Source organism: Rhipicephalus sanguineus, chromosome 8 (assembly GCF_013339695.2).
Source record: "Rhipicephalus sanguineus isolate Rsan-2018 chromosome 8, BIME_Rsan_1.4, whole genome shotgun sequence".
NCBI lineage: Eukaryota > Metazoa > Arthropoda > Arachnida > Ixodida > Ixodidae > Rhipicephalus > Rhipicephalus sanguineus.
In genome coordinates this window covers 39007699-39019807 of record NC_051183.1, presented here as the reverse complement: position 1 = coordinate 39019807, position 12109 = coordinate 39007699, and the positions used below count along the sequence as shown (strand labels likewise).

Genomic DNA, 12109 nt, shown 5'->3' with positions numbered 1-12109 from the left:
AACGTACGCTAGCCCACAGGTACAAAGAGGTGCTGCCCACGCTGTCGCGGACGACGTGGCAGTCACGCGCGGGCATGCGCGCTGCGCAACTATCAACAGTGCGTCATTGCCTCTGAGATAGTGCGTGCGAATCTTGGAGCCTTTTAAGTGCCTTCACGTTTAGGTTACAGATGACGTTGACGTCGCGCTTTTTTCTCCGACGCGTTGACGCGTGCTCCTGTGCTTGAGGCAGCAGCGTCTTTGTACTGTGTTAACACGTGCCTGCCACGTCGATGCAAGCCATGTCCCCGCAATCAGATGTTCTATAAAACAAGACTGAAACTTGGGCTGCGGGTCCGTCATGAAGTCCCAATAAAGGTGGACGAAGACCCCAACAGATGAAGGGACGGTCTTGACAAAGGAGCTTGGCCTCTATCGTGTGCAAAGCGCTTAAAGGCCAACTCCGGCGATTTTTCAAAGTCGATGGATCTCAATGAAATTCGCTGGGTACGTTCCTTTGCATGTTTACGTCATTTATGCCAAATTACAGGCTTGAGACATGCGCAGATTGTTTGCAAATGAATTTTAAAGATTGTCTGCAAACGCCCTCCTGGCTTCCCACAATTATTGGCAACATTGCGTCTGTGACGCCAGCATTGGGAAGGCGGTGGAAGTGATGGTGGTGGTGCGCAGCCGAGGGCACTGCTAACTTCGGTGCTTCGGCCGCTGCAGCGAGCGTCTGCTGTGCACAAGGCGACAGGCAGCGTTGGTTTGGCCGGCGCTTCGCAGGTCGTCCCGGCTGTCACAGTTTTCATACTCCGCGCCGGCGTGACCGGCATGCCTTGCACGACTTCCGGTTCGTTCGTAACAACGTCTACGTCATACGTAGACAGTACACTCGGTTGGGTTTCGGTTTCGGTGTTGCGCTTGTTTGCTTATTTAAAATTATTCTCCAATTTGCCGAGTATTTCTGCTATCGGGCCCGTAACAGGAGCTTCTCAGGAACATAAAAGCACCATTACTTTGACATGGCCAAAAAATCGCCGTAGTTGGCCTTTAAGTCACTTTCGCCGCAGTACTCTGGTGTCATGCGGAAAAGCGTAGTAAGAGTAGGAAGGGGCTACTAGCGTTCACGGGGCACAACATATCTGGTTCAGTAATTACACACGCGCGCATGCACAGTATATTTATAAGTACAGGTATGATCGTTGACGTCTAAAAACATTACTGGCCATCATTCAAAGCTGTTCATGACGTCGCTGCGGCCCTGAGAAACACTGAATCAAAACGTATGCCAACTTTCTTTCGTCGCATACTAATTTCCCATGTTTTCTGGTGATACAAATTTCGGATGATGCTAATATTTTTGGTAACCCTGCGAGATTCATATCACCGAGGTTTTACTGCATACGTTTGTAACTAATTTCTGGGTATAGTGAAATTATTTTCATGTCAGATGTGACTGTTGTAATGAGGACATAGAGTAGTATAGCACAGTCAGCTGCCGATTTTTCGGACATGCTTGAAAGTTCAGACGCTTTCGCAGCACCGCCACAGGTCCCGTAGACGTCAGTGTATAAAACGCCCAAAATTTCGGATGCTGAAATTCTTTGGCTAGGAGGCGCATGCCTTTAAATGCTCGCTTGCAGCAGTTTCCCCTGGTGTGCCGCAGCACTTTCATGCAAGCTTTTGGAGGCATATACACTGAAACCTCGATATAACGATTGTGGATATAATGAATTATCGGTTATAACAAAGTAAATGAAGAATAGTCTTGTCATAGATACATTGTTGCAAAGAAACGTTTACAACGAATTTTCGGGTATAACGACGGTATTTTCGTGGCAGATGTGACTTTGTTATAATGAGGTTTGAGTTTAACATAAAAAGAAGGGTGCAGATTGTGTCAGCCAGACATCATTGTGTTTGCGGGAAAGTGAGTTTCAGCTGCTTTGCCGTAATCTGTAGGAGACCTTTGGATGGATTTGCTTTTTGATGGGTGCACAAGTGCGCTTGTGATGTAGTGAGTGTATATTTCCTTCAATTTTTTCTTAATAAACCAGTTGGCAACGAGTGCCCATCTTCTTGTCTCTCTTGTCCTGTCTTCTTTTTTATTTTGCGCTCTGCTTTTACTTTTAGACAGTGATCCAACTCGCCCAGCAAAGCAGTCTATTACGTAACGCTGATAACACGTGAAGCTTGCGATTTTGAAGTACGGACCACGCAGCAAATATGCATGAAAGGGCCCATGGATAGATGTTGATTACTGCTTCAGTACAGGAAGATTCACCGAATGCGCCCTATCTTTTTAGAGCATAAGAAACTTGACAATTTGACTTGTTTGCAGGAGAGAGCGCCGAGCCCACTGCCAGCTACCCGTTTGGCATCACCAGCCTGACGGACAAGCACGAGCTGCTCCAGAAGAACGATGTGGTGCAGTTCCAGGTGGCCATCACAGGATCGGGCGTGGAACGAGCCGTCAACGTTGTGGCTGTGCGAGCTCGAGTGCAGGTCAGTGCTGCATTTCTTTTCTCACCGGGTGAGGAAATTAACGCTGGCCACTTTCGACAAATACAACCTGAATGCATATGCATGTTTATACTCGAGGCCTGCAGAGCTTTGTGGTGCATTGTGTCTGAAGCCCCTCATGCATCATTTGTGCTTCTGAAATCCATTGATACGAGACGTACGTTCTCGAGAAGATGGTGTCTTGAAGTGATGAGACTTTGTTGCATCAGAACGGTTAACTGGGTGAGCTAGTGTGCTTCCACCTTGAGCAAATAAACAGAGCTCATCCTCGTTTTTTCGCGTTGTTTATTCGTTCGAGACAGACCTTGTTGAATGGGGATTGTCGTTGGAGCTACTGTTTCGACAAGTGCACTCCTCTTCGTCAAGGGGGCCTTGACGAAGGAAAGTCCACTTGTTGCAACGTTGACTGCGGCAACGATCCTTGTTGAGCAATTTTTCCTTGTTGAGCAAATAACAAGCTTTTAAACTTAAAAAGTGATGAATTGATGTCAGTGTTATTTGTTCATTTAACCTTCAAGTCGGGCTTTGCGGCAGTGTGGATTTTCTCTGGATAGGTGTTTTCACGGCATACCACGCCTGCACTGCAGTGAAAAAACCTTTACAGAGGGTTACATGCGGCTTTGTCTATTCGTTCATTTCGAATGCTTCGGAAGTTAGAATAACTTAAATTCTTTTTGAAGCGAATTCGAATACTGTAATACTCATTCGAATATTCGAACTGCTCGAATATTCACGCAAGCCTAGTCAGTTGTCTCGCATGAGAGGTCATGCTGTGGCATAAACTGGATTTGCAGGCTACGGTGGAAGCGATCAAGGGCCAATTTGGCTTCCTCTCTTACGAGGCCGAGGAAGGGCGCAAGCTGTTCTTCCACACATCCGAGGTCAAGTCCGGCAACCACCTGCAGGTGGGCGACCGTGTCGAGTTCGTGGTGGTCTACAACCAGCGCACCAAGAAGTATGCCGCCTGCAGCGTCGTCAAAGTCGGGTATGCTGATGCTGCTGCTTTTGCTACACTGTTTCGCTATGGCTCGGTTGTACAGTCAAAGCCCGTAATAGCGAACGTCATATTAAGGGGGGAAGCGGGTCTTTGAGACCGAAAATCAGAAAAAAAATCGAATTTTTGAAAATGTTTTATTTGGATTCTGCCGCTACCGATGCATAACCTCGCCAATTTTCATTCGTCTTAGATCAGTATTTTAGCCGTGACAGCATTTTATGTGCCATCAGCGAGCTAAATTTTTAACGATGAACGCGTAAAAAACGGGCTTATTCAGCGCTGCGTTGTTGCCGTTCTACGTTCCCTACGGCAGCCATCTTGGTCGCATTCGAAAGAGCCGCGCTTTTTCTTGAATATCCCGCCGCCCTTGTTTCCAACCACTCAGAATTCATGTAGAAAATCCGCGCCAAAAAAAGGTCCCTCCGCGTGAGCCTATTGGCACAGTGAGCCCACGTGACTAAACAACGCCTTCCGATTCGTCGGGCCTCCCGCGCTGTCTGCTACAGTGCACGCAAAGCGGCAAGTGATGTCGCCGTAGTAAAACTGTGTTCTCGTCGATTTTCGTCCGTAAAGTTCCAACCCGCGCAAGCTGGCAAGAAACTGGAGCAGGCATTTTTATCATCCTCAACAAAGACTGCACGTTGCGGCGGCTTACTGGCACGGCGCCAAGCGAGCTAGACGAAGTGCGCCGCAGCCGCCGGGAGTGAATTAGGCCTACGCTCTCGGCCGCGTTTTGGAACTTTGATCGTGGCGAAGCCACATCGAAAGTTGCGCAGCGCTCATAAATTCGAAAAAAAAAAAAAGCGAGATCACGGCTCGAGTGCATCAGAAGCACATCCAGCGGAGGACGGCGTGCCGGGGGAACGCGATTCATCGGTCGAAATGCCGACTTCACCTGTGTCGGCGGCCGCCTCGACGACGTCAGTGATAGGCAGCGTGGTAGAAGGATCGACACGACGTTCTTGACTAGCGCCGATCGTGCGCAACAGCAGAAAAAGACTGAAGATAAGATCTCCGGCTTATCGGCAACTTCCGCTAGCGAGCGCAAGCTGCGGACGCTCGCAACAGCGTGCGAGGGCTCTGACCCGTCGGCGGCTAACTACGGCATCGTCGACTTCTCCGCAATCAACAAACTGCTTGAAAGGACATGCACTGGGGCCGTTTCGATTGGAAAATGTGATAAACTACTCTCCTGGTGTCTTCTAAGGCATTTATTTGCAAAGTAAAGCATTTTTAGTTGTGTAGCGCTCCTTGAAGATACAGAGCTTTGTTTTTTGCTTTTTTCTCAGTTTCAATTTTTTGGCCACCTTTCATTTTTTAGCGAGCGTTTCTCAGCTTTGGTGCACTTGATTTTGATCATTTTTGTATTACTGAAAAGCTGGATGTTTAGTGAGTGCAACAAAGTGTCATATGTTACTATAGAAAAGCGTAAGTTTTTACAAGAGAGAAAATAACAAAAATATATTCTCGGTAATCGAATGGCGAACTTTGAAGCTTCATAACTTTTGTTGTAGGAAAGCTAGAACCATAAAATTTGCTTTTTGAACTCTGATAACTGTAGAATGCAATGACATTTAATTCAGCAGGATCCGAGTAGCCAATATATCAAAAAGGTGATTAAACAAAATTTTAATGAATGATTAATTTAAAAAATTGTCATAATTGCTACATAAAAACTGAGTTCATATTTGATATTTACACATGTAAATACATGATCACCGAAGTTTTCATCATCCTAACTTAAATAAAAAGATGCTTCATGTCAAAGTGCCTCTTCCCCCCTTAAAAACAATGCTTTGAGTCTTTTCTGATTTTCTCAGTTTCATTTTTTCAGCCAGTGTGCAATCTTCTGATCACGTTTTCTCAGCTTCCACAAGTCCAATTTTAATCATTCTTCTTTTGTTTAGAACCTAAGTGTTTGGTAAGTGCCGTACTACTACCAAGTAATGCAAGATAATGTTATTTATTAAAACAAATGTCACTTTTGATCAAAGTAATTGAGCTGGTACTGCAAACATGAACTTCAAATGCCTACAACTTTTGTTCTAGACAAGCTAGAATGACGAAACTTGTTGTTTGGCACTCCTTGGTTACAGTAGGTTATAATGACATGGAGTTTAGCAAAAACTATGCAGTACATTTTTTTGGAAAGATGACAAAAGATTTTTACCAAAATGTCTCTGTTAAGGAAGAATGGTATAACATACATTAAAACAAGCTGTGTATTTAAGATCAGCATACAAAACTACATAAACCTTGAAATTTTCATCATTCTAACTCAAATTTCGAAAAATGTTTTTCAAAGGCCCACATATCCCCTTAAGGGGGGACGTGGCTTTCGTATTGCGAAAAATGGCAAAAAAATCATTTTTCTGCGAATCAAATTTTCAGTTTCTGGAACCCTTTTTCTATCTAATTCCAAAATATCTACACTGAAAACCACCCAGAAGTGCTTCGAAAAATTTGTTTTGCCCTCCGAGGTGGCGAAAATTATTGTGGAAATCGCAAAAAAAACAGCGATTTTCAAAAAACTGTAGCTCCGCGATGGCGTGACCGCGAAGCAACTTCTTGGGCTTGTTGTTCAAATTCCCCGCTTCAGCGGGCTCCTCCATTCAGAAAGAAGCGCACAAAAAGCAAACACTTGAGAGTCGTTCCGAGGCCTGCGATTGGCCGCGTCCGCCATGTTGCCCCAGCTCGCCTCGCCATTGGTCCGATGCTCGGTCCGGGAGATCGTCGTCTGCCGATTGCGTGTCGCAAGTTCACGGCTGTCTAGAATCGCGCTACTTCGTGACACGTTTGCAATTGTTCTGTGTTCACGGCTCGACGATCACTTAGAATATAGTTACGCTTTAGTTTGGAGCTGCAAGAGGAAGTTCGATCTGATTACGATGGTGCGCCGCGCTCCTAGCGAACATCGCAAACGCGCGTCTCGGACCGACTCTCTAGCATTGACTTCAGCGTCGGATTCGCGTTAGATGTTTTTATTTCTGCTTATCAGCACTTCTGACATCGTGACGAAGGCCATTGCGGAACAACTCTTTGTACTCACGACCACGCAATATGCTCTTCGAAGCAACGGGCACTACGGCCTGCTCACCTACTGCTCAGAGTCGTCACTAGGCCTAACGCCGCTCACGGCGCCGTTTAGCGAGACGAACCTCGAACCTTGCGGGCAAGAACAACGCGCTAGCGTACCCGCAGCTATGTGCGTCTTCGCAAGCGAAGAAGCACATCGCTCGCCGGCACTTCGAAGCCGCGGATGGGCATTTTGCGCATCGGCAGTGAATTCCACAGCCAAGCTCGTCAGACCCCACGGCCACGAACTGCTTGGAGCAGCGGTAGCAATTTCGCGCGTTGGCACCCGAAAATGCGAGACCAAGTATACTGCGCGCAGATTTTTCGTCATCGTAGCTTCGCATTCGCGCATCGTCACCGAACGCCGCCATCAAGCCTATCACGCGCCGGATCCACGGACCCCGCGGCCGAGCACTTCGCGGTCGGAGTGCTGTCAATAAGCACCAGCGATGTAATTTAGACGTGCTTGGAGCCGTGCTTGGTATCGCTGCAGGCGTTTATGAATGTTCTGAAACAATGAAAGCCTCGTAGACTAGCGTTGCCGCAGTCGGCCGAATGATAATACGCTTCATACGCGAGAGTGGCAAAAGAACGTGTATCAAGCAGGGGGACGAATTTTTATCTGCCCGACTCGCGTCACTGAATAAACTGCTCAAAAATCCCTGTGCCACTAACGTCTTGGCCATAACTGCTTGTTATTTGGAATGAAGGCATCGGCTATCATGGTGTGAGCCATTTTCTGTCACAACAAACCTCTCTCTCTTTATAAAAATTATTCAATCATTAACAGTAATCAATAAGCAAGACTTAATTATGCTAATGACAGCATAAATACAAGAAATATGTGTAATTATTTCAGTATATGGCCTTATTAGATTGCAATATCTTCTTTTCTGTCATGTCTATCACACCACACCTTCATACAGAGAACTTGGTTTGAAATCCAGACTGGTTTTTTGTAGATAAAAAAAAGGAGGTTATGAAAAAAAGAACAAAGGCACACTGGAGAAAGGCCACATGTCCAAGAAGTGAAACATCATAAAAAAAAGCCAAAGATCACAATCTTTAGGTGTTTTAGAGAAGGCCAAACTTTAAACGCAGTTTTCTCATTACTGTTTTTTGGCATGTTGCTCAGCTTGTGGAGCAGATATCTTGGCAACTACAGTGAAATCTCGGTATAACGAACTTCAGGGGACCGCGGAAAAATGTTCGTTATTCTGAAAGGTCGTTATAGTGAAAGCCCAAAAATTTACCATAACAATAGAATTTCAGTAACGCAAACGTCCTACCTTTGCAACGGTACGTCCTTGAACTCGTTTCTCACAACAATGCACACGTGAACGTCAGACAAGGCACGTTTATTTGAAATAGTCCGTGATCGTTTTTTTGACGGGTGCAGCACAATCTCTGCGTCACGAACGATTCTAGACCGTCCGCATTTTTATCCGCCGCTTCGGTCGCTTTTTTTTATGAATATGCGGAGTTTCCTCAAGTAGTCCAACGCATCTGTGGCCGACACGGACTCGTCGCGATCTTCGGGTGCTACCGTCGCTACCGTGACATCGTCGTCCATGTCATCGCTGCAATCCTTTAAGGCCCAACTGCATGCACGCGAGTTTTGAGCGACGGCCGACAGGATTTGCTGTCGCGGAGGGCCATCCATCGCCGTCGCTTGTCGCAGGGGTGCAATCGCGAAACGATGCTATTTCCGATTCCACACGGCTGGCTGATCGCGCTGATAACGCGGACGGACCGTCGTTCTGACCACTGGCCAAGCGCGAAAAGCACGAAAGGCATTGGAATCTGAAATAGAATCGTTCCGCGATAGCATCCCAGGTTTCTGGAAAGCCAGAAAACATCGCTTGTCGCCCGGAAGTGAGCATGACGATATCCAACAACATGGCAGCATCTCTGACCCTTGCTTCGGTTGCAATTTGCTCGTGATGCTTCCAATCGGCGCGTACTTCAAGGAATGCAAGTTATAGACTACCTTATTTACAGCCCCATCTCACGCGGAGAGCGAGGCAGCGGCCGTATTTTGTCGTTATTTATGATCGACGGTTCGTTTTGATGTTTCGGTGGTAGCTTGCTGCATTGGTGGTAGCTTGCTGCAATGTCAACATCGTCGTCGTGTGAGGTAGCCCTTCTCCCTGCGAAGCAACGATGTGAGGCGCTGCGGCTTTTCTTAAACGTTCTATGACAGCAAGAGGAAACGTTGTCGAGATGCGCCTCGTGGACTAACCCCAACATAACGCAGTTTGCAAAGTGCGACGTAGCGTAGGCAGCGTACGCTTCCGGGCGCCCCATGGGATCACAGCAGATACTACTGCCGCGGTTAAACATAAGATTGCGAAAAAAGGAAGTCCCGAAACGCTTTTATGTCATCTTTATCTCAAACAAGACAATAATAAATTTGGCATGTTGTCATTCATCTACTCTGTAATTCTTTTTCGTAATTTGCCTGCGTGCGCGCCATAGTTTTCAATCGAGCAGCGCGACGGAGCCCGTTTGTCGCAGTCGCCTTCGCTCGAAAGTCGCGTGCTATGCATGCGGTTGGGCCTTTACAAAACCTGATGCGTTGTCGCCTCCGCAACCGAAGGGGGAAAAAAAAAAGTTCTCCGCCCGCGTCTTTCTCCTCCCGTGCCATCTCAGGTTTTAGCGGGAGGGCGTCCGCTCTTCGCGCTGCGTCGTCTGCTACCTTACAGCTCCGACTGCCATGACCGATACACTGAAATCTAAGAATCCTCGCATTTCGGGATATAAGTTCGTAGTATTGAGGTGTTGTTAAGATTACACGGGAATTAAATAACGATCGTTATTCTGAAATGTTCGTTAATCTGAAGTTCGTAGTAGTGAAATATTTTTACATTGAAACTATAAGCAGTCGGCACGGGATTTCTTAAAAGTTCGTTAATTTGAAATGTTCGTTAATGTGGTGTTCGTTGTAACGAGATTTGACTGTACTGCACAGATTTTGATTCCGTTTTTTTTTCTTTTAATCCTTGAAGTCTTGTTGACAGGATGACATTATTCTTTACCTTGCTTAGGGCCTAGTTTTTTTTGTATGTGATAATTAGTGCATGAGAAGTTCTGATGCAATACATGAAACTGATGGGGATGTTATTTGTAAAAAAACTAAAAGGAATAGACAATTTTTAATAATGTCATCCAGTGTAGTGTTCTTTTGAGCAAAGATCAAAACCACTTGGACGTTCCTGGCATGTTTTGTTACAGTGCTAGGCTTTTCACCAGCAGACTATGTCATCAGATTATGTAACACAGTGTAATTTGAAAACTAGTCGAGTTATCGCAATGAAACTTCATATATAGCTATTCAAGACACTATTCAGTATGCCTGCCAAATTTCATTACTCTAAGTCAACAAACAAAAATTTTTTTTCGATCGCCACCTTCCCCCTTAATGTAAGAATATTTCACTACTACGAATTTCAGAGTACCGAATGTTTCAGAATAACGCACCAAATTTTATCGGTTTGTACCTCAACAACACCTCAAAGTACAGTCGAACCTCGTTAATACGCACCCGCTTTAAATGTGCTACAGTCAAATCCCGCTACAACGAAATTGACGGGACGCGCGAAAAAGTTCGTTGTCGCGAAATTTCGTTGCAGCGAAATTTCATCTATAGACCACAAAAGTTAGGAAGATCTGATGATCATGACTCGTCCTGGTCCCGGCAAGCGCATGCATTGTCCTTTGCATTTAACTGTCGCTAACTCGGACGCACTTGGCCGCACACCGTGTGAATGTATTTTCTCGCGTATAATACGCACAAAATATACAGAAAATTTAGCGCTAAACTCGGGGTGCGGGTTATACGCGAATTTCGTTGTGCAAGTTGGCTTCACGGCAACGCAATGAGGCGGCTTTGCGTCAATAGGCGAGTTATACACGTGGGTTATACACGAGCAAATACTATATGCAGGCTACCCTCGAAGCCTGCCGAGCGCGTAGCGCCGCGAAGGAGCGTGCCAAAGTTCGGTAGAGGCTAAGTGAAAACGAAGTGCCGAAGCTCCGCACTACCACAGTCATAAGCGAGAGAAAGGAAAGTCGAAACGCTTCGTGCCGTTTTACGACTTTGTTGCCTTTATTTCTTCCGGTGTGTTAGCTGCGTACTTCAGCATATTCGCTATCGATAATCGTGACGATAGCGACCGCGGTCTCTGCCGTGGTTTTCTGCGCAGCACTTCCGGCAAATGGTAGCGACGGTAGTTCCGTTTTCAATCTGTGCGCGCTGGCCGTGCGTGTGCCTTCAGAACTGCGTCGTTGCTATCTGTGATCGCGTCTACCGTGGTTTTGGCCGCAGCATTGCATTGAGTCGGTGCGCGTACGTTCGATGGATGCGCGCGTACTTTCGTGGTCGCCCGTGATCGCGTCGACACAACCGCATTTGTATTCACAGCGTTTGCGGCAGAATGCAGTTACGCTTGGACTAGGTGCGCGCTGGCGGCGCGTGTGCCTTCAAAACGCCATTGATATCATTCACGGTCGCAGGGCTTGTGACGACGAGCAGTAGTTTTGTTTTGAGAGCTACGTCAAAACAATGGCGGGAGTTCATCAACGATTCTTCCGCGGCCCGCACGCGCATCAAACCCGCCGGCAGCATCATGGCGGATGGACGATCTGTCGCCGAGCATCTCAGTGGCGAAAAATTTACCAGGATGTGCGTGAGGTGGCAGAAAGCATGTCTCCGATGAAGACACGGGTCTTGCGATGCGGCCGCACGGCTCTGGCAACGAAAAATGGTCGAGTTTCTAGCGGAATTTCGCGGCAATTCTAGGCAAGCTCCTTTTCCTTATGTGGTGGCACTTGCGAAAACTTCGTTCAAGCGGAAATACCCAGAAAAAGTATTCGTTGTGATGAGACATTTTTCGCATTGTTTTCTATGGGCGGCTGACGGGGAATCGAAAATTATTCGTTGTGGCGGAAATTTCGTTGTAGCGGTATTCGTTATAGCGGGATTCGACTGTAGCAGTTAAAACGTAGTTGAGACAAATCCCTCACCTAGTCTCACAGAGCCCAATGCAATCGCTGACCGCGTAAGCCGAAGTGGTTGGTCCTATGCCTACCGGTTAGTGCGTATCCCGCCATAACTTTTTTTGCCATAAAAGTTGACTGCGCTGTGGAACTTGCCGATGCCACAATCTGCTGCAAAAGGTTTTCTGTTTTTTCGAGAAATGCGCATATCGGTCGATCAGTGTTTGAACATTAGGCTCAGAGAGCATTTCAGCTCTCTCAAAGGTTCACCATACACGCATCTCGTGATGCATTGTCGGCAGTGCGGCTGTCAGCCGCTTTTAACTGACACTACAGTGGTGTACTGAAACCGTAATAAGGTGCCCAGAGAGATTGTGGAAGCGTTTTTGATTCAAAAGAACGAGTGTGTCAGCCAGCCTTCCTTGAGCGTACACCCTTGTGAGTTAGCGTTCCTTACAGCTAACCTGGCACCTACGCTTTCCGCGCGATAAAAGTCTCTAGTTTGAGCACGCGTACAGTGGAACCCTGGTA

The 12109-nt window shown here is 46.7% G+C and overlaps 1 protein-coding gene across 3 annotated transcripts in view; it reads left to right on the top strand.

The window, feature by feature from the left end:
• The window catches only part of LOC119401739 (cold shock domain-containing protein E1), a 70543-nt gene that overhangs the window by 48420 nt on the left and 10014 nt on the right, over positions 1–12109 (top strand). For all 3 annotated transcript variants that reach the window (XM_037668692.2, XM_037668693.2, XM_037668689.2), the window contains 2 exons: positions 2327–2490; positions 3303–3493. In XM_037668692.2, the coding sequence (XP_037524620.1) occupies positions 2327–2490; positions 3303–3493 (355 nt within the window). The remainder of the gene's footprint in view (positions 1–2326; positions 2491–3302; positions 3494–12109) is intronic.